This window comes from Xiphophorus couchianus, chromosome 15, assembly GCF_001444195.1.
Source record: "Xiphophorus couchianus chromosome 15, X_couchianus-1.0, whole genome shotgun sequence".
Taxonomy (NCBI): Eukaryota; Metazoa; Chordata; class Actinopteri; order Cyprinodontiformes; family Poeciliidae; genus Xiphophorus; species Xiphophorus couchianus.
Genome location: NC_040242.1, coordinates 7942792 through 7965339, shown reverse-complemented (window position 1 = coordinate 7965339; position 22548 = coordinate 7942792). Strand labels below are relative to the sequence as shown.

Here is a 22548-nt window from a genome sequence, read left to right as displayed (position 1 = left end):
CCAACCAAAATTACACCCAAGAGCATATCAACCACTCTTTCAGGAGATCACTAAAAGGAGAACATCTGAAGCACTGAAGGTCCGATGTGCAGAATTCAACAAAGAGAAACAGACTTAACAAAAATTAGATATATGGAACAGATCCGAGGCAAAAAACACAACTTATTAAAAAGAACATGAAGGCCCTAGTGATATTTGCCCCAGCACTTCTTGATCACCCCTCAAAAAATTGGGGAAAACATTCTGAGCACTAACTAGACAAATGTTGGCCTTTTGGAAGGAGCACATTCCCTAAAACTAAAGAAGCATTTCAGAAAAGTAATAACATATAGATATGATCTAAAATCCACTCCACTCTGAGACTGGGTCCAACCCCCCCACCCCCCACAAAATTAAGGTTCTGGGTTGGCCTAGTCAAAGTCCAGCCATAAAATGAGGGTTAGAATGAACTTAAACAGGCCATTCATGCAAAAGGTGCGATAAATTTCCTCCCACTGTGATGTAGGAGTTAGGATATCTTTTTCCCTCCACAATGTATCATCAATAGTAGCTACAATAACATAACAGCATTCATTGAAACTGGTAAAAGGGTTTAAAAAAATTTTGCGTTATCTGAACACAACACTATAAATGTGTATAACCAGAACTGAACGAGCAGGCTATAAAAATAAGCACAAACATTTACCTGGAACGTTTCAGACAGGTGAGAATCTCTGGCAGAAATGCTTTTTTTTTTTTTTTTTTTTTTACTCCGCTAACCGGTTGAGGATCAGGCTTTTCCGAGGCATTTATATGCAACACACGCGTAGAGGACGCTATGCTCTGATTATTATTCAAAAGGGATTTATTAATAAAGATGGTTGGCTGTCATTCGTGCCTTGATACCAACGAGCTCCCAACCCAAAACGGTGTTAACAGGCTAAACCAGGACCTTAAAAGGACCATTCAGCCGGGAAGGGGGACGAAGTCCATTACTTCATAACATGCTAGCTAGCAACAGTATGAGTTAGCATAAAGGGAAAAGATGCGGCTAAACGCGTCGGAAATTACCACCTGTGAGCTTCAGCGTTAATGTGGAATAAATAACAGATTGAGCTCAGGGGCCTTTATTGGTGAGCTGCTTTAGGAGGTGAAAGCAAACGTTAAGTTTGACGCTGATTCAAAGCGCAGCGGCTCATCCAGAGTGTAGTCCCACCCTGTAGTTTAGTAGTAAAAGTCTGCTAGCTCATGTTACTCACCCAATTAATGTCACTGAAGCATCCAAGGACGGCCGAAGCGAGATTTACTGTGAAGCTAGGCTATAAAATGGCTATCTCTGCTAGTCGGCATGTTACGTCTGTTAAATCTGATCTGGATTGAGGTTTAAAAAGGTGAAAATGTCAAAGAAACCCCTGTGCGATAGAGCTACTCCTCCCCCCATTTAGCCATCCAGGGTCTTCTCGGGCGCTGTTAGCAGCTCCAGTTGAACGTCGCTGGCTCCATCTCAGGGAGAGATACCGGGATAAATCCTCAGATGCATCATCATCACCATCACCATCAACTCGGCTCAGCTAGCTCCTGGGCGCCCAGCAAACAGTCCGAGGGGAGAGGCTGCTGAGGCGGGCCTGGGCTCAACGCTGCTCCTTAGATAACCGCAACGCAAGCTGTACATGTGCGCATCTAACAGAGAGAGCAGCGATTTTTTTTTTTTCTGTTCTAGGCTGGAGGGGACCCGTTATCTTTCTCCAGATCCCGAATCACACCGCGGCAATGTACACAAAGGAAGAACGGTACACAACCGGAAATGGCTAAAGTCCACCTTCAAAATAAGAGGACCAAGGAGCGCATTGGTGATTCTGTAGATAGGGCACATGTAACATGAGGAAAAAGTTCAAATGGAATCAAAATTATATCTTTTGGCCTTCAAGAAAACAACTGTGTGTAAAAATGCAGCAACACACAATATCTAAAGTAAAAAATAGTGGTGTCAGACTAGGAATAGAGATTCACCTTCCAGCAGGATAATAACACCTAAATATACAACTATGCAATCAGTCAGTTACTCAAGTTTATTTACTGCTGCTCTCTGTTGGTCAAGTAAAATTTTAAGTAAAGACATTAATGTTTATGGTAATAATGTGAAAAAAGTTCACAGTGCAACCCAACTGAATCCAAATTAACTTGGTTTAATCATAATTTATGTCACTACAGTTAAATTCAGCACACTAATATTCTGTACAAAATTAAATAACAGGAAATAAGCCCATGATTCCTTTGATCCTAAGGAAGCATGGGGTGTCAGTCGACAGCATCATTTCCCTTTTAACAAAAAATAAAAATAAAACGTTCAGTACAACTAGACTGAAGATAAACCCTCAGTGATTGAACTGACAGAAAAGAGACCAAAATAAGATTTTAAAAAATCCAGCAAACTTTAAAAACAATACATCTAAGTAAAAAATATACATAAATGATTTTATATATTCTTGCTTTAAATAATTTACATGTTTTTGTTCTTAAAAATAGGTCAAATTTATGGGTTTTTCTTTTTTTACTAAATAGAGAAGAATTTCTTCACATACCCAAAATAGTGTTCAAATTTTAAATTTTTGTCCTGAAATTTATTGTAAGTCAAAAGTGAAATTTTAATAACAGTTTTTAATAATTATAAAATAATTTCCATATAAAACACTCTTCCCTAAATTAAGAAATAGTTTGTCATTTTTCAAAGCAATATTAAAGAACTTAGGAAGAAATAAATAAATAAATTTATCAGCATGCTTGTAAATTATTTCAACAACTATCAGAGGTTTATCAAGGTTTCTGTTAAACCTAAACTGTAAATACTATTTGGTAAAACGACTTTTCACTGTTCAACTACGACCTAAAATTGCACTTTAATTGTGAAAAATCTGACCGGAAGTCAAAGTTTTATTCAGGGTGACTTCATGTTGATGCTTGTTTGACGCTAGTCTTTGACTGCGCAGACTCCCTGCTGTCAAAAATTGATGGCTTGACTTCATATGTACATCTATACATAAATAAATAAGAAAATAAAGATAAATTGAATCTTCCGATTCTGAACTGAAATTTGTCAATCCCTAAATAACTCCGACTAAAAGTATTAATATAAGTTAATCATATCAATTACGTTAATGCAGTGTATTTATGTATGTATGTATATATATATATATATATATATATATATATATATAAACAATATATAAATATATATATATATATAAACAATATATAAATATATAAATTTGTGACATAAACGTCACTCTCTAAAATGTATTTCACGTGCCCTCGCCAACTGGAAATATTCTGTACTGTTCATATTGTGCCACCTGGTGGTTTGGCCCAGTATTACATAATGTGGAAACGATTAAACCAAGGACGTTTAACACATTATATTGACACAATTAATACTAATAAATTTAACATCAAGTCTTTAGCATCTTTTGAGTCCAAAAACTGCTACTTTATAAATGCTTAAATAATTCAAATAAAAGTCTTTTAATCACCAGAGTTTAAAAAAAATACAAACAAAAAACATTTATTTTCTACAAGACAAAAAAGTGAACAAGCTCAAATTGTAAAAAAAAACAAACAAAAAAACAGAAAAATAAAGCAACGGACTAAAAGCGAATGTATGAGCTCCTCTGTGGGGCAGGCTGCGTTCCACTCTGCTGCAACTGGTGGCGGAGCTGCTGGGAGTAGGGATCCTCCATGGACTTGACGGATACCATCGTCTTCGGCCCCGTCTTCCACTCGATGCCGCTCTCGTCCACCACAGACGCCTCCACAGTGACTACGTGGGTGCCCAGGATGGAGAAGTTTAGCAGGAACTGGGTGCTGAAGTAGTCGTTGTGAGGTTCTACTCGCTGCTCGATCTCATTTGTTTTACTGTCAAGTGGTATCTGAAATTTAAAAAAATTAGGGTGATGATAAAAGAATTAGTCAAAACAGTTAAACGATAGCATAATTAATTGTAGAAAGTAGAATGGTTAGGCGGGGGAAAAAAATATCATACTTTGTAGTCAGGCCCTGTCTTGCTCTGTAGAACTGATGTGACATTGAGGCAAACAGACTGGATCTTCCTGAAGAGTCCTGGTGTGGAACCATGTTGTACCACTCCCTCCACCTTCAGAGTCAGCTGCTGACTGTTCTGAACTGGGATTGGCTCACTTGGAGTTCGTGGTGACGGAGAGAGAGCGAGCTGGAAAATGCAAAACATAAGAAATGAAATATTTTTAAGCTACGAAGACAAGAAAAAATTGTTTTTTTTACTTTGTTTTCTGACAAACAGAAAGGTTTAAGTTTCACAGTGTAAGTTGCTGTTTCTTAGAAATCACTGCTCTTACAAAACTACAATCCTTAGCTAAAACCAAGTTAGGAATTTAACTTGTTTAAGTTAAGTTCTAGCCCCACATTTATGGTAACTGGATAATAGCTGCATAATGTACACCAACCTTTGGAAGGCTTTTAAACAAAAATAACTACAGTATTTTACAGACTATAAGTCGCATAAGTCAACGAGTCATGAAGAGAAGAAAAAAAATTTGGTCTGTGGATTAACTGAATTTATTTCACTCAAATCTAGACAGAATCGAGTGAAATAAATCCATCATAATTATAAAAAGAAGCAAAAAAAAGTGACTTCCAATGAAATTTGCTGTGGATTGGTGCCATTTGTTTATATGCACAAGTATTATCAAACCTCATTTATTATTCAAAGCAAGTTTGTGTTTTTAGCAAAAATTTCAATCATGTGGAATCTTTATTTGCAAACAAACACCAAGTTATTGTGTTGTTGGCTTGGTTTCAGTACTTGTGACTGTAAAGCAATTTACCTTGATGCTGGTTGACTGGAGCTTTTGGAAGAAATATCTTTGGAAAGACAGCGGCACCTTCAGCAAGGCTATGACAGCATCACAGAGGCAGTTGGTATGCTGGAAAACAAACACAATTCACTCTTACGTTCAGAGTTTTTAGTCCTTTAAGCTATTTTTAAAAGACTATATACAAATACACCCTCCAAAGTATTTTTGGAAGATTTTTCTTTTTATAAACCCCCAATTGCACTACAGCAAATCACAAGCACAAATGTCTTGAATCTTGCAGTAAAACTGCTAATTTCTTTGAAACTCTGTGATCATAGATGTAGTCTCACCAGGTGTGAAACAGGAGGGTGTTTCTTGGAGAGTCCCTCTACCTCTACAAGCACATGGTTAAACACCGACATCATCCGTCGCTCATATTCGCTCTCGGTCTGAACAGAACCCGATGTGCCGTGCTCCTGAAAACTAAATCACACCGACAACGTGGGAATGTTAAAAACGTGAGCCACATATTGGTTTCTATACGGTCAGCTGCTAAAAGCTGCTGTTGCTTGCATCTACAGTTTTACAATTTGTGCTTTTACTACAACTTCAACAGATACAACTTCAACAACGGATAAAAAAAAAAAAACACAAGGTGTAAAAGTTACACATTTTATTTGTCGGTCTTCTCTAATTCATAAGAACCTTTTATACCAAAACAAACACTTTGAAGCGCAATCAAAACTGGAGAAAAAGATGTAGCTTTTTGCCACCAAAGAAAATATTTGGCAGAGTCGATAAAGGGCTTTGAAAGCCAACAGCATCACAGACTCCTGAGCATCATGGTGTAGGGCTTTTCTGCTACCAGCAGTACAAGTGATATTACAAAAAGTGGATGGAATAAATGAAGACAAATGACTACCTGCAAATCCTTCAACTTCAAATCTCAAATCTGCAGATATAAAAATAATACAGGGTAGGACTGGGTGTTCCAACAGGAAACTGATCCTGGCAATGATCTGGTGATTAACATCCAGAAAATGTCTCTACATTGACCAATCTGGAAATTTATGAGTAAGAGTAATTTATCTGTGAGAACTTCAGTCAAAATTATGATCAAATTAATATGAATTATGTGGATGAGCATGTAGTTTCACTGCAAGTTGCTCAAGAATGTTTAACAAAGTTTGAACGGTGCACATGTATGTATACATTTGGCTAGGATTAAGTGGTTAAATAAAAAATCTGCAGAATGTGAAATTTTTAAAAAATCCAATTAACTGATTAATCGTCCGAATAATCGATTGATAAAACAATTGTTATTCCCAGCCCTACATTTGCCTATGTAAAGGTTTTATATATTCTAAACGAACTTCAAATTAGATACAAAGTTGTCATTTCACACTAAAATAAAATATTCAAACATTAATAGAGCAAAATTGATATGAAAATGATTCACATGATGACTGCTTTTGATGTTCCAGACCAAAATGATTTGAAAACATAAATTGAATCATTTTTCTCAGGCTTTATGGAAGAATAACCGCTACATCAGAGACTCCAACCTGGCTGCCTGTGGGTCCAGTATCAAGGCTTCGATTACATGTGAGACCAGCAAGCAGCTCTGCTGTTGTCTGAACAAACAGTTAAGGACCAAGACATGACAGCAGGGGAGTCAGGGCGGTTATAGTCTGACAGGACTGATGGATGTTTAAGGATACAGCTCCACGTTGCGAAGGGTAGCATAATCTGCATCAAATAACGACTGGTGCAGATCAGCATAGCGGGCAGCAAGACCTCTGAACTCATCCATGCAGACCTTCATCTGGAAGAAAAGTGTAACAGCACGATTAAACACATCAGATTTATTCCACTCTGATGCACAAATTCTTCATATCAGTGACCGGTGTGGTATAACAAATAGACCCTGGAATCATAACTGATGTGGATATAACAGAATAGAAGAGAGATGATATTAAGTATGACTGGACTATAATGATTGGGTTTCTGCTACTATAGTTTGGTCCAGCAAGCTGACACACGCATTTATAAATATTTATACTGCACCTTGCAAAAGTATTCAAACTCCCTGACCTTGTTCCACATTTCATCACTTAACAACCACAAATTTCAAGGTACCATGTGTCTTATTGAATCTTTCAAATTCTTCTAAGCATTAATAAAACCTAAGCTGCTAAGTGTTTACCTGCACTGAGATGCGGCCACAGCGCTGGACGTCATTTCCTGATGTGAGAGCGATTGTCGTGGCGATGGCTGGCGGAGGGCTGGTTTTCAGGCTGTTGCAGGTGCAAATGAGCTGCGACAGGGCCTGCAGAGTGTCGATGCGCAGCTTAATGAACTCACACTGGAATGTGAGCGGGCTCAACGGAGTGCTGGCGGCCTGCAGGCAGAGTGATTAATCACATCTTATAAAAACGGTAATACATACGGAGGTCTCGTTACAGTCTAAATTAAGTTTCAGTGACTTTTTCTTTCCCCCAGCTCACCGTGAGGGAGGCGATGCCCTTTTGGTAGGAGCGCAGGGCCTCTGCGATGGCGCTCATGGCACCACTGTAGTCGCCCTCCTCCACGTGACTCAAGAACTGCTCTGCCTGGGAGAACTCCTTCAGGCTGTTCAGCCAGAAGTAGAAATGCTCCGACGCCACACGGGTCCGGAGACACTGGTAAAGCTCGCTAGAGAACTCATGACAGCCCTGCAGATCAATAGCAAGCCGTTTATTCTCTTATTTCGTTGTGATGTCATCTTCATAATTAAAGTTACTGACCATGCGGGAGGCTTGCCGTGCAATGCGATACACCGTCCAGCCATTTGCAACGTTCTCCAGCTGCTGCTTGATGACAGTCTTCACTTCAGATGACAGAGACGATTGGCTGGCGACAAAAATCACAGTCGCCAAGGAAACCTACAGTGATCAAAGGTCATTAAATGCAACTCTAAGCAGCAGGAGAGGACGCTGATGTATGCGGCGTTTCTCACCAGAAGCTCCTGCTGCTCGCCGGTGGAGGAGTGACTGGCCACCCGGTAGAGATCAACCAGATCTCCCAGCATGCCATCTCCCAGCACGGGCAGATGGGTGGCGATGGCCGCCAGGGCATGGCACATGAGGACGCGGGATGAGTCGCAGGATAAGTGGAGCTGGCCGAGCAAGAACTCCACAGCTGGTTGGCTGAGGTGAGGCCGATTTTTCAGCAGCTTAACGAGCGAGGTGAGCGCCGTCTGTGGTGTAAACAAAACAGCTGTTTAAGAGGGCAAAAATCTCTGGTAGGCTCCGAGTCTAGAACCTACTTAAATAGAACCTGTCTGACAACACAAAGTAGACTTAAAGGTGATCTATTATATTTCCTTGAAGAGGTAAAATCCAAATAAACTACTGCTGGCCACGTTCCCCCAACTCTATGTTTACGTTCGACAAAATGGATGCACACAAATTAGCAATTATACAATAGTACATGTTTGAAAAGCAGAAGTGAAGCCTCCTGCACAAACAACAAGAATGCAGCAAGTGGTTTAAGCCAACACCAAAACATTTGTCTTTTCCAGTAGTTATTGTACCGCAGTAAAACCAGCTGACCAAACATGCTGGAGCTCAGCTTCGGCTGCTAGGTAACAAAGTGGGCTTCACAGAGGTTGCTAACTGAGGAGCAGAGCCCGGTGATTTGTGACATTACATTCAGAAGGTTTTTGAAACGGCTCAGTTCCAGAAACTAAAAAAACTAATTTCATTGACTGGCATCATTTGTTGAAGTTTGTTTCCCATAATCACACAATTTCTTTTCAAAATTCAAATATAAAACCGTAAAAAGAAAATTCAAAAATGACTTCATTCATTCATAAGGTTAGAAAAAGTGTCAGGGAATGAAGTTAACAGTTTTGAGTGCTACAGCATATATAACTTCTTTATTTTTTGTTGTGTTTACATTACTGTCTTACTTTGAGAGTGGCCTGTCCACTGGGGCTGCTGTCCTGACTGCACAACATCAGTAGAGACTCCACTCCCAACACCGTGTCCTGCTCCAGCTGCACAATATCTGAGGAAGAAAAACCCACAAAAACACAAAATGAAAGAAACTCTCTCATAAAACCACTGAGGGGAATCTGTGCTGGAGGAAGAACCTCAAATAGGCCATTGTCCAGAGAAACCAACCTTTTTCCGGACAGGAAATGGCAATGCTGGAAAGCACCACAACCCCATGAGCCGCCACTGACAGGTTGCTGTGGTAACAACATTCTTGCGCCAGTTTAACCAGGTCAGTGAGTCGAGGAGGGATGGATGAGCTGGCTGAGGAGAAAGTGTTACACCATTACATCTTTACGACTACACACATATATTTAAAAGTTTATTGTAGGGATGCAAAGAATTAATCGACTTAAAATTACTTGTCGATTAATGATCAAAATTTTAGTGTTGTTGTTTGGCCAGTAGAGGGTGCCGCTGGTCATTAAGTGGAACCAGTTAGTACAGGAATAAAGATGGCAGAGAGATTCCAGAACAGGAATTAGAAACGGTCCAGAGATTGGAACCAGTCACCGCTTTAACTTTATGAGTTAAAGCACTTCATGAAGTGAAGTTTTAACATTCTTTTAAGAGCAACCACAGTTGATACGTCTTTATGAATATCTCTGTTCTTTTATTCTTCTATTCAGCAACCTAAGAGGTTCCTGGTTTTCATTTTTTAGAAATATGTCTAAGTTTAATAACAGTTTATTTACTTACTTGCTGCAGTGCTGAAGTACTGCTTGATGGCTATAGTCCCAGAGAGGGTTGAGAGGACAGCCAACATTCCCAGCTTCAAACTGTTGTAAGGGATGGTCAAAGCACACTCACACAGAGTCTGAAAGGATTAAAATGGTTACATTTTAAAGTTGTAAACAATAGAAAGTATGCAGAGTGACTGGCAGTGTTTTTACTTGAGTGTTTTCTCTGATCCAAAGGTGAGGAGCTTTTATAGCCAGCAGCTTTAAGTCGTTTATCGCAAGTCTCTTTACAGCTTTCCTAGGATCGTCTCTCAGGTACTGAAGGAGAAGCTGCAACTGAAGAGATAAAAAGCACAGCAAACTTTATTATTTCACAGAACTTTTATCAAACACAATGTATCACTATAAACCTGTGCTTTCTCTGTGGCTATACCTGTTTGGGGATATCGATGAGCGAGAAGGCAGCCAGCTGTGTGAAGGTGTGCAGCGAGACAATGACCATAGGGGTGGAGGGGTAGGAGTTCACCAGGTGCTGCAGGAGCTCTCTGCTGCTGGACGCCAGGCTGGCGTCGTGATGCATGTGCTGCAGCATGGGGATCAGCTTCAGCTTCAGATCCACAGGCGTGTCCAAACCTGCCGTCGTAGTCGGGTTCAAAATGGGGAAAAAAGTCATTTAGACACTAGACATCCACCCTGAACACCAAAATAATACACTACTGGGAAAAACATTAGCACACCCTGTGATAGTTTGTGTCTAATACAGACACGTGACAATTTACAAAAAAAATTTTAAAAAATGTAAAAAGGGAAGTTTTTGCCTCATCAAAGCTTGTATCTTGATATCATTTATGTGCTATGGTGGTGACTCAAAATTAGGCCTGGGCGATATGTGTTAAAAATAAATTCTCAGATTTTTTTCTACCAGATTGGATTATAAGTGGGTTCTTTTCCTTGTTTTTTTTTCTGAAACAGAAATGACAAATGACAGAAAATATTTACAAAAGTGTTTTTGTCCCCCTCAATCATCTCTTCTTTGAATTGTATGACAGAATACAATTCTTTTGTTTTTTTGTTTAATTACAAGAATATAGTCAAAATATTAGCACAGAAAAGATGCAATTTTACCAGAAGAACGTCTTATAATTTTTAAAAGTTATCAAGGACTGATGTGACCAGCTCGGTTTGTGTGGTTCTTTCTTTGAAATAAACTCAAAGACCTTCTACCGATAATAATTTGATGCTGACGTGTTAAAAGATGAAATATTTCCTTTTCTCTAAAAATTATAACAAAATATAACTTCACAAAATGCTCAACATTCCTCATTTCAGTTTTTTGTTATTTTTTGAGTTGGGTTCTCATAAAATTACTACTTTATTCTCCTATTATTATCAGTTCATTCTTGTGTTACCATGTCTGTATTCTTGTAGTATTACGACTTTATTCTTTTAATTTGAAAAAAATATATATTAGTCTAGGATCCCCTCATAAAATTCACCTGAAATCAAATTGCGTGTTGGTGAAAAAACCACCATGATTTTCCAAAAATGACAAAAAAACTATTTTATCAATTATTCGAAGTATTTACATCTTCCTCAGAAGAGACAAATAAAAGACAAAATTAAACATCAATATGTTTCTTAGTAAATAATTAATAGAGTTAAATTAGGAATCATATTCTACCTTGAATCATTTCGCTCACTTTGTTACAAATCCCGGCAGCAAAGTCTCTAAAAATTAAAAACAGTAAAGTTCAAAATTTAAACCAGAAAGCAAGTAAATTTTTTTTTTAGATAATACAGCGGAGTTCTAACAAGAATTTTTCTTACTTCGACTGTGCAGAGAAACTTGCAGCAGCAAAGATAGCAGCCTCCACTTCCACGTTGTCGTGAGAGTCCAAGCTTTGTCGGATACTGTGGTGGGCGTTTTTTCTCTCTGGGATGATGGAGGCCAAACTGCCAAGCATCCTGCAGAAATAAAACAATGAATGGACTCTTTCAAACCTGGCTGTAGTTAAAAATTATTTATTCTGTGGCATCCAGCTTACCTCAGAGTAATGGCTCTGGCCACGGGGTCGTTGCTATGTATGACTGAAAACACCCTCTTAACAAATTCATCCACATTGAGAATCTTCTCCAAATGCTTTTCACTCTGCTGTGTCACTTTCAGTACACACAAACGCAGAAAGTTGTTGCTGGAAAGAGAGACAGCAGATTGTATGAATGAACTTGTTAACAGTAAAATTATTCTCACCTATTTTTTCCATCTAATGCAACATTCCAACATATAAACTTTAATGTCATTTAATACATCCGAGAAACATAAACAACATGCTCTGGTGCACCAACCAATTACCGTAGGAAAAATTACTTTTATTAGCAGGTAAAAATCAGATCGAACATTTATTTTAAAGGTGTTTCGTCCTCTTATTAATTACTATTTAATTTACTAAATTTAATAGTAATTAAATAATATTCATTTTTAATATTAAGGCTGTCATACCCAAGCCTAAAAATGTCTGCTAGTTTCAGGAAGGCGGAGTTGATGAGGATGGGGAAGGGGTACTTTTGGAAGAGTTTGGGGAACAACACCACAGCTTCACACTGCTCTCCGAGCTTCCCCGACCGCAACCCTGAAATTAAACACAAGATTTCCGGTTAAGGTAAAGCAGTGACCCCTCCTGGAGCTTGTATAATATGAATAACACACGAATCAAACACAAAACAGAACCAGAACACAATCAATGAGACGCTATGCTACATTGTTAGCATCGCTAGCTAACGCACCTTTATCCAGCTCCATGAGAGCGGAGTTAGCGTCCAGCTCCTGCTCCCCATAACACGCTTCAGACAGGAATGACCGAGCCATTGAAAGCGACATTTCTGTTTTTTAAATTAAACTTTTAAATAAATGGGGTTAACATAAACAGGTAGAGTTAGCATCTTACTGTTCAGAACGTCAACGGCAACTATGACATTACATCCGGTCTGAAATTGGCCTTTTCGAAATAAAATGTCGAAACTAAGCTTACGGATTGCTTTCTAAAGATCCATGTTTCTGGTCATCTACGCTGCATTATTTTTTGAAAACATGTTTCACTTTCATTTCAGAAATATATATTGTACTATTATAATAATATAACCTATTGGTAGCACATTCAAGGAGAATAAGAAACTCTTGCTGGTCCACCAAATTCTATTAAACTGACCGTTTTTCTCACTAAATACTTCTCGTTGTCATCGGCTCCATAACAAAGGCTGAGGTATGAGACATTCAGCATGCTACTTTAATTTTATTTGCGGGCACATAACGTGGGCATCTTTCAAAAAGTATCCATCTCCAAATTTAGAGCAGGATTTGGTTGCATCTAGGCCGTTTATAGCGAATGTCCACTTACGTTGAAGGGGCAGCAGTTGTTGCGGAAACGGAAGCGGAATCGCTGTCTGACGCACCAATAGCAGCGCACGACGCGGCGTTTCGCGCGGAATTCGGTCCTTTTAATCGAACGTTCTCTTCGCGGGAAAAAAAATCATACCAGGTAGCAACAAGAAGGGGGGAAAGAGACCACCAGCTAACGATCGGACAAAATTATTGGCGTGTGTAACAGTTCGCCTGCCGCTGGAGCACGGTGATGTTTTTCCACTCTATTGTTGACAGAGGAGTGGGGAGACGGAGGCAGAACGGTGAGACACAGTATGTTCTGTCTGAGGGGAGGTGTATCAATATGCTATGCTAAGCATGGGTTTTACCCGTACTGTAGGCTATCTAATCGCTAATGCAGCTATGATCTGCATCACAATAAGAACAGCTAGATTTATGTCACATTTTAAAATAACCTTTGTACTGATATTTTTGTATTTCATTTTGCTTTACTGCGTCTCTGTTTATCTGTTGTAATATTCCCATAGTTGTTTCGTTTTATGCGTACTAGTTTGTGCTAAAGTTTTACTGCAAACTAGAAAGTTTTCCAGCCTAATACTTCTTACGCATTTGTTCGTCGTCCATCCATAAATTACATGTAGTCTATGTATGGAAAACTCATAAGTTTTTTTTTTTTTAAAAATGCTTTTAAAATTATAATTTACTGCATTCTAGCACTTTTTTATATGACAGGCCTCAAAGTGGAATGAAAATGTAACTGTTAGCCTAACATTTTATGTCTTGTCACAGATTCTCAGTTGGACTTTGACTGAGCCTTTCTAACTCTCATAAGATTTGATGTATGCCAGTCCACTGTAACTCATGGTGTATGTTTATGTTGTCCCCACAGCATGATAGTGCCACCACTATGATTTTATGATGAGTGATATCTAATATTTTGCATATAAGCTAAAAACTTAACTTGTGATCTCAACTGACCATTATTTTTTCACATTTGTTTTTGTTTTCTACTTGTGAAGGGGACTCGGTTCACAATTCTCCTCTACTTTGGTCAATCACATTCAAAAGCAAAAAGCTGTAATAAATAAGGTTTGCGATTGTAATTTGACAAAATGTGGAAAACTTTAAAGGGTATGAAAGGTTTATGTTTCCTGTGACAAAATAACAACTTCCTCTTCCTTCTTCTGACCTTGCATGAATTCCTTCAGCCTTCCCTGCAGATCTGTGTTCCAAGATCCCTTTGGGCTCGCTGCTGGAAAGCTACCAGTGCACCCGGCATGACGAGCACATCTCCTACGGCAACACAGGAGACACAGTGCCGCCATTTGGGCTGGCTTTCTCCACTGGTAATCTTCTTTGAATGCAATATGCACTGAAAATTAAACAGACAAAGGTTCAGGAAGAGTGGCCATCTATGTAACCTGTGATTCTTGTTGATTTGTAGCTGGAAACATGCCCAACGTCCTCGCAGCAGCTAACGAAGAAGGCATTGTTAGGATCTATAACACAGAAAGTCGTGAAAACCCTCTTCTTAAAGGTACTTTTAAGAGCTGTGCTAGCAATAATTAAGACATTGGTGTCCAAACTCTTTGTCACATGGGTCAAAATTACTTAAGAACCAAACAAAGTATAATTTTTAAGAAAATTATATTGCCACCTTTTTTTTTAACCTGCTCAACAATAAACTAAGCATACAAAAACAAATTAAGTAGTTCCATAAGAATGAGTTGTGTAAATCATTGCATACTCAAAAATGAAAGGAATTTTGCATGTCAGTCTCATTGAAAATAAGGCGTCCAGTTTGCACATTTTTGGGGGACTTGTTTGAAAAGAAAGAAAAGTAAAAGTTTCAGCTATAAGGAAAGAATTTGAGTCATACTTAGTGTAGTTAGTCATTTTAATCGGTTAATTAAAAGCAGATTTGGGAGATTTGTATATATCAAAGTTTGCTTTTGAGTAAAGTTTGGAAATATATATGTTCCTGTTCACTATTAAATTAAAGAGAATGCAAAAAGGGTGGTTAATAAAAGATGAATGCTTTCTATTGTAAGAAGATTTTAATTTGTTTCTAATAATTTTGCACTGATTAAAAATAAAAAAGTCTCCAGGTGCATCAATCGCCTGTGCTGGCAAACTTGTGTCTTTTGTTTTTTTTAAATTGTAGTTGTGGGCACATATGGTTGTTGGGCCGTACTTTGGGCACCTCTGAAATGGGAGATGTCATTAATTGACTTGGTGTGAACTTTTACAGAATGGCTGGCTCACGAGAACGCCGTCTTTGACATTGCGTGGGTGCCGAGGGAACCTCAGCTGGTAAGTGGAAGCTCCTCCCTAATTTCTTAACAAGATTTCCACAAGTGCTGAATATACTTTGATCACGTCTGGCATCTTTAGGTGACTGCTGCAGGGGACCAGATGGCCAGACTGTGGGATGTGAAGTCTGGGGAACTGCTGGGAGGCTTTAAAGGCCACCTCTGCAGCCTCAAGTCGGTTGCATTTGCACCAGGAGAGAAAGGTATGCTGAATTGTTATTGAATTTCTCATTAAAATTTCAATTTCCTCTTAGATTTCTAACTACAAGATACATTTTTTTTCTTTCTCCTTTTATGGAAGTGGTTAAATGTGTTAAAAACAAGGAAAAAAGTCAAGACGTGGATTGGCTCTCGTCATCCTCAGACATCTACAGTAGTTCATTCATGTTACTGATGTTTTTTTTTCAAACAGCTGTTTTCTGCACTGGGGGCAGAGATGGAAATATTATGGTCTGGGATATCAGGTGCAGCCAAAAAGGTGAGTTATCAGTAACTTTGAAGGGTTTATTGCAATTTTGCAACTTCATTGGTATCTTAAGCAGAGACATAAAGAAAAATCTTACTAACACTCCATTTTCACATCTGATGTTCTGCCCTACAGATGGTTTTTACAAGCAGGTGAAACAGATCAGTGGCGCTCATAACAAATCTGAGACAAATTCCTCATCTAAAGTGAAGAAAAAAAGGAGCAGCATGCGTGGCATGGCTCCGAGCGTGGTGAGTTTACGTGCTTCTCTAAGAAAGTGAAAATTTGGTTATTTTTGATAAGAGTTATCATTGGGGACCAAAAACAAAAAGTTAGAAGCACAAACATTTGGTGTTTTCTTTTATTATTAAAAATGCAAAAGTAAATTTATTGTACTTTTTTGTTTGTTTTATTAAATGAACTAAAGATGGAATATTTGTAATAAACTAACAAAGTGCTCTGATTGGTGAAGAGATGGGATCTTTAAATCATATGGATACATCAGAAAAAGAGAGGTCTTGCACAAATACCTCTTGCAAGAGAGATACATACAGTTTTCTACAATTCCTAAATAGTGAATAATTAAAGAAATTATTCGGCGTTGTATCCATCCACTTTCCTTTTCTAGAAAATTTTAATTCGTTGGTAAAAAAAAACAACATTAAGTGTCCATCTGTATTAACTACTTGTTCTAATGGGTCAATTTGTATCATTCTTGAACTGTGGTCTTGACTAGGCGACTTATATTATCGTTTTTGTTTTGTTATGCAGGATACCAAGCAAAGTGTTACAGTGGTGTTATTTCGGGATCAGCACACACTCATCTCTTCGGGTGCTGTTGACGGGTAAAAAAAAAGCACTTCTCATAATCTGTGTAAACTGTGTAAAAGCACACTGCAGATCCTGAAAGGTTACATTTTATTTTTTATTTTATAGTGTTATAAAGATGTGGGATTTGAGGAAGAACTACACAGCTTACCATCGTGACCCTGTGCCTATGCAGAGCTATCCATATGCTGGTTCTTCCACTCGGATGAGACTGGGTCAGTCCTGTGACGTATGCACACCTGAAAGGTGCCACACGTCACTAAATGATCTGAATTATTTGTTTGATACGTTGCAGGCTACTCTGGACTTGTTCTGGACTCTACCAGGTCCAACATCATGTGTAACTGCACAGATGACAACATTTACATGTTCAGTGTCTGTGGAATAAAGACGAATCCAGGTAAATCGAGACGTTTTCCAGATACACCCAATGCATCACTAGATGGGGCTAGAGCTCTGCAGCTGACCTCTGATGGGAAATAAATAGCTTCATGTGAAAGATGAAAGTCTTTAGTTGTAATTTTAGTGACTGTTGAAAGTAGTCACACCCCTCGTGGTTTCCCAGAAACGTATGTGTGTTATGCAGGGCAACAACGAGAGTCAAATAACTGAACTGGAAAGAAATGGGATACATCATTTTCTAATGGTTTTATTAAGGATCTGAAAAGTGTGGCATGCATTTGGATTCATCCTTATGTTATGACCCTTCAACTGCAGGATTGCTGAGTTACGCAAGGTTAACTTTCAGGCCATTCTCAAGTTTTTTGTCGCCTTTTACTTGTTTTCTTCCAGAATTTGCTTGTATTTAGCTCTATCTACGTCTTCATCAACTTTGTCCAGCGTCCCTCCACAGCATGATACTGTCACCGCCATTTTTTTTCAAAGCAGACATGAAGTCCCATGTGACCATGTGATTAAACACATGTTTAATCTTGGAATGTTTGCAGAGGATAACGTTACCTTCAGATATTTTTATTTAACTATTTGTTTTAAACATAAAAAGATTCAAATGAAAAAATATTTGATTCCTTTTTTTAAATAAGAAAGTTAACAGTTTACTGCCTAAACTAAAATAACATTGCATTCCTTTAGTGTGCGTTTGATTATTTGTAGATTAATTGGCTCATTTCTGCATTAACAGATTCATAATTCAAGAGCAGAAGCTGCTTTATAGGAGATTTTGTTTTTTACAGATTTGGAATCAGGTGAAGCTAAAACTCAATGAGTTCTGGGTAGAATATAATCACAGAAAGATTTTTTTATTTTAAAGGCAAAATGCATACATTTTTTTTTATAGTTATGGCTTAATTATTGCTCTGAGAATGTTGATCTTTCATTAGATGACTTTTTATTTAGTCAGTATATTCCAGATAATTAATCGATTACTAAATTCGTTGACAATTATTTAAATAATCGATTAATCTGATTAATTGTTTCAACCCTATAATTTACTACATTAAAGAGCTGTGTGGTGATCTTTTAAATTACATCTGTCTTCCCCCACAGTGGCCGTTTTCAGTGGACACCAGAACTCCTCGTTCTATATCAAGTCCACGATCAGCCCTGATGACCAGTTCTTGGCCAGTGGATCCAGTGACAATTACACCTATATTTGGAAGGTGCAGTCTCTAATTACGTTAATAGTTGTATTTTATTATCCATCCTAATGTCTCCTAGCAATAATGTTTGTTTTTTTTTTACTTCTTTTAATACTCCAGATCTCCGATCCTCAGCATCCTCCCGTGATGCTCCATGGACACAGTGAGGAAGTGACCTCTGTCGTGTGGTGTCCGACAGATTTCACTAAAGTGAGTCAGCGAATTTGAACTGTCTTCCTTTTTGTGTTTTTTGCTTGCTTCTTTCCGATCCTATTTTTACACCCCGCTGCTCTGTCGGCAGATTGCTTCCTGCTCCGACGACCACACCATACGGGTCTGGAGGCTTCGTCGGGAAACGGATGGCACACAGTCACCAGTGGGTGAAGCCAACCTCATAGGCTGGGCACGTCCCAAATCTCCCACAAGTTAGTACTCTTCACTAGTTCTTTTTGATTTTGTTATTATTGATCCGTCTAACTTTCATTAACTCGTACAGAGCAACAACCAAGGGAAAAACGAGATAAGCAGCTGCTTACATCTCCTTTGGAAAAGATTTTTACACTCATTAAACTGCTAATGTTTATGTGTTTTATTGGGATTTTATGTAATAAACCAACACAGATTAGAGTATATTTATGAAGTAGACGGCTTCCATGCGTCTTGACAAATCAAGTATCCATGCATGTTAACTCTAAATAAAATGCAGTGTAAGAAATTGCCTTGATGAGATCTTTTACTCCAGTTTCATAGTTAAACATGGTGGAGGCAGAATCACAATGTGGAAACGCTACCTAAGCCTTCAATGCAAAATCACAAATTTATACCAAGTATATTTTGTCCAGTTTCTAGTGCAAATATCTTTGAATACTTAAAATTAGACAAAACTAATTTACAAGTAACGTTTCAGCAAGACAGAGGAGCTTCTATTAAGTCAATAAGTCCTTAATATTGATTTTAGAAAAAACAAATCCACTGGTATAAAATGATGAACAGAATTTAATCATGATACAAGCACTCCTTAAATAATCAACTAATTTAGTAATCGATTAATCGGAAACTTTAAAACAGACCATTTTCTGAAGAATCACATATGTAGCGCAGTAATTAAGCCAAAACTATACAAAAATACATTCTTCTTTACAATCAAGTGTACATTGTTTTTGTATTTTAGGCAGTACAATGTTTATTTTCTTCTTTGAAAAGGGAATTGAATCATATATTTCCATCTTTTATTGTCTCTCTAATATTGTATAAAAAAGGCTTAAGTGGTTACATTAAAAATTGGAAGGATGTGTCATTTTAAAAATCTGACTAATCATCAAAATAATTGACAGAATAATCGACTACAAAAATAATCATTGGTTGCAGCCCTATAAGTGAAATAATCTGCTAGTGGAACTAGTACTTTTTAATGAACATTGAGGCATTATTGACTTAAAAGAACCTCTTATATCTTGCTGAAGAGTCACTTGCAAGTTAGTTTTCTTTCAAAGTGTACTAAGAAGTTTACACTAGAAACTAGGCAAAGTACTTGGTAAGGTTTTGTGTTCTTGCAGTGTTTATATAAACTCTCCATCATAAATAACTGTTGCTGATCCTACTGACTGATATAAACAGGACTTTTTTCTCTTGTTCAGTGCCTTTAGCCAGAGCTGCAACGTCCCCTGTGAATACCCAGAAGACGCCAAGTCTCGGCGGCCTCGCCTCGCCACAGCTCGCTGCCTGTGCCCCTAACAGAGCCGCCCTGCCACTACCTTCCAGCACCACGTCGCCGAGCAGCTTTGTCCCACTTCCCGCTCAGCAGAGAACATCTTCTATCCAGCAGTGGTTATCCCCGATCCATGGATCTCAGAGTCGGGTCAACGCCACTACTCCACCACACCAAGTGCTGAGGCCGTGTCCTCTGAGCCCAGCGAGTGGCGCCTCTCCCACGCAGCGACGGGCCAAACGCAGATTGGAAACAGGTGAAAGTTCACCTTGCAGCTGCGTGGACGCAGCACAATGCGAGTGTGTTTCAGAACTCAACCCTGCATCTAAAAGGAGCCACGTCCTGTCTGATGTACACTGCCTCGCTCAGGAGAGCGCAGTAGAGAGAGACTGTCACGCAGACGACAGCGAACCAGTTACCTCCAGGCAGGCTGGGAAGGAGAACTGGTTTCCTAGAGCAGGAAACTGGTTGTCAGAAATGGGTCAAAAAATGAAAAAAAGTCAAGGTGGTCCTAGTGCACATAAGAAACAAGAGGAGAAGACACCAACCTCAGCAGTAAGTAAAGAGATCCCAAGTCTGGACGTAAACTCACACTCTTGTTCTGCCTTCAGATTTTTTTCTTTTTTCTTAGCTTCCTGTCATGGTTTGTTGAAGTTTGGTGGCTTTGTTGAAGTAAACCATGAGAGGAAGTCTTGTTCAGCTGTAAAAGTGAGAGATGCACCAATAGATGGTAACAATGTAGCTGTTCTTCCTTTAGGATTTCCCTTAACTATTAAATGCATTGTTCTGTTAACAAGGTTAATAGGTACAAGTATATCTCAAAAGATTAGTATTTTTTGTAACTCATTTTGGGAAGTGAAACTCGTATATAATATTAATTCATTACACTTGAAGTGAAATATTTCAAGCCATTATTTCTTGTAATATTGATGACCATGGCTTACAAATGTGTCACAGAAAATGAGAATATTGTGAAAAGGATATATATTGGAAATTCATGGGGTCGCATTGATGCAGTGATTCATGCAAAAATACCCCCAATCAAGTATTAAGTGCATAAAAATGCAAATACCTATCAGAAGTCTTAACATTTCTTTTTAAAATATCCTGTTTTTATTTATGTTATGTAGTATTCAAATTTTTTGAGACGTTTAATTTGGGGTTTTCTTTCTCTCGTAAGCCAGAGAATGAAAATTCTTTAAAATTCTTGTAATTTTGAAGCTTTTGTTTCAAAATTTCAAATGCATGTTGAATTCCTTTATTTAGGTCACAAACTGCTATTGAGTGTATTTTTAAGTCTCTTTTTTGTGCTATAGTCTTTGGGAAAAAAAAGTTGGTACTTCATCAACTTTTTTACTCATCAAAAAAGTTGATGAAGTACCAACTTTTTTTTCAATATTAAAACCTTATCAGTTGGAAAAAAACGGATTGGTGCATCTCTACAAAAATTTGCCCTGTTATTTACACAACTTTTAGGAGTGATTTAATTTACAATTTGTTTTCTATCTTTGTTTAAGTTTTTTATCTTTATAATATGTCGGACAGATATTTTTTTTAATGTTTTATGTGTTTACTATGTGTTCAACTTATCCTGTTTAATTTTGTTTTCCAGATTCATCGGTCACCAAAAACCAAGAAAATCTCCACATATTTTGCAAAAGGGCCTCAGGAATGATCTGTTTGAGCCACAAATGTGCCACAATTTTTTATTATGTTTTTTATTTTTATCTGGTTGCACAGATGTCAGCCAAACATAATTTTTTTTTTATAACTGATTATTTGTTTCTGGCAGTAATTTTGGAATGGGCTGACACACTGGTACCACTGAGACAGAAATCTGCTGCCTGAAAATATCTCATCTTCTGAGAAATAAATGAGCATTTAGGTAAATCTGCCAGTGTATTCAATTGTAATAATCGCAAGAGATACACAAGCTGCTACTTAAAGTGCTAATTTGATTTGTTTAAAAACTTTTTCAATGGATTTCTTATTCATTTTGCTAAATATTTGTACTAGACGTGTTGTTTCTTTTTTATAAGAAAAGTTGAATTTTGATTGACATATGTTCTTTATCATATGGACCTCATGATCTGAAATCTGTTCAATCAGCTCTTTTCAGTCTTTGAGGTTATTCATGCCTGTGTGTGTCTTATACAATGTAAAACTTTATTCAGCATGTTTTTGTTCCATTTATGAACAGATGTATATATGTACAAAATAATCAAAAACTGCTTTTTTTCTGGTTTATATTTCACTGATGCACATTTCAGTATTCAAGTTTTATTAAATTTAAAAGTTTTCAATCTGTGTGGTATGTTGCTTGTTGTTCCAATTAGAGGTTGACATTATGCGTTTGGGTGTCATTTGTTTTAATAATGCATTTGAGTTTTTCATTTTTCGGTGGCATGATGGTACAACTTCAATGGCTTTTCTCCCTGGAATTGGTTGGTTTCCTACCATTCATAGGATTTTTAGGCATAATTCATGGTAAAAATACTTTAAGATGTTAAAGAACAACCTGGAATCACTGAGGCTCAAACTGAAACATGATGGGACAATGGTGAGATCATCAAAGAGAAGCCAATTTTACATAATCCTTAAAATCCACACCATTTGAACTTGCAGGTTCAAATGGTGTTAAACAAACGCCTTCTGAAAAACAGTATTATCATATAAAACTGATTCATGTGATTATAAAAGTGAAAATTTTGGTATTTTGCGTGCTGAAGCTTGAA

General features: G+C 37.8%; 3 protein-coding genes across 3 annotated transcripts in view; 1 reads left to right on the top strand and 2 right to left on the bottom strand.

Annotated features, from left to right (window-relative positions):
• Positions 1–1765, bottom strand: part of lpgat1 (lysophosphatidylglycerol acyltransferase 1) — a 55589-nt gene extending 53824 nt beyond the window's left edge. The window contains exon 1 of the mRNA XM_028040295.1: positions 1239–1765. The gene's annotated coding sequence lies outside the window, so the exon portion shown is untranslated. The remainder of the gene's footprint in view (positions 1–1238) is intronic.
• Positions 1766–3518: 1753 nt separating this feature from the next.
• ints7 (integrator complex subunit 7) lies at positions 3519–12513 on the bottom strand. The gene is made up of 20 exons (XM_028041178.1): positions 12307–12513; positions 12023–12152; positions 11568–11714; positions 11350–11487; positions 11204–11250; positions 9956–10155; positions 9736–9858; positions 9542–9659; positions 8972–9106; positions 8758–8855; positions 7804–8043; positions 7592–7729; positions 7313–7519; positions 7012–7206; positions 6527–6630; positions 6371–6439; positions 5156–5288; positions 4836–4934; positions 4016–4201; positions 3519–3902 (listed from the first exon to the last, which is right to left on the bottom strand). The coding sequence occupies exons 1-20, from the start codon at positions 12398–12400 to the stop codon at positions 3621–3623; spliced, it is 2883 nt and encodes a 960-aa protein (XP_027896979.1). The 5' UTR covers positions 12401–12513; the 3' UTR covers positions 3519–3620.
• Positions 12514–12990: 477 nt separating this feature from the next.
• On the top strand, positions 12991–22116 carry dtl (denticleless E3 ubiquitin protein ligase adapter). The gene is made up of 15 exons (XM_028039553.1): positions 12991–13203; positions 14110–14247; positions 14346–14438; positions 15153–15214; positions 15296–15416; positions 15626–15691; positions 15815–15930; positions 16451–16524; positions 16616–16722; positions 16803–16907; positions 18014–18126; positions 18226–18315; positions 18407–18530; positions 19743–20368; positions 21426–22116. Exons 1-15 carry the CDS (start codon positions 13152–13154, stop codon positions 21486–21488), a joined length of 1950 nt encoding a protein of 649 aa, XP_027895354.1. The 5' UTR covers positions 12991–13151; the 3' UTR covers positions 21489–22116.
• Positions 22117–22548: the final 432 nt, after the last annotated feature.

Coding starts and splice junctions, on each gene's coding strand:
- ints7 (XM_028041178.1), bottom strand. CDS start 12,400: ATGTCGCTTTCAATGGCTCGGTCATTCCTGTCTGAAGCGTGTTATGGG. Junction 8,856..8,971: donor CATTTCCTGTCCGGAAAAAG/GTTGGTTTCTCT, acceptor TTTCTTCCTCAG/ATATTGTGCAGCTGGAGCAG. Junction 4,202..4,835: donor TCCAGTCAACCAGCATCAAG/GTAAATTGCTTT, acceptor TGCATTTTCCAG/CTCGCTCTCTCTCCGTCACC.
- dtl (XM_028039553.1), top strand. CDS start 13,152: ATGTTTTTCCACTCTATTGTTGACAGAGGAGTGGGGAGACGGAGGCAG. Junction 13,204..14,109: donor GGGGAGACGGAGGCAGAACG/GTGAGACACAGT, acceptor GAATTCCTTCAG/CCTTCCCTGCAGATCTGTGT. Junction 18,127..18,225: donor ATTACACCTATATTTGGAAG/GTGCAGTCTCTA, acceptor TTAATACTCCAG/ATCTCCGATCCTCAGCATCC.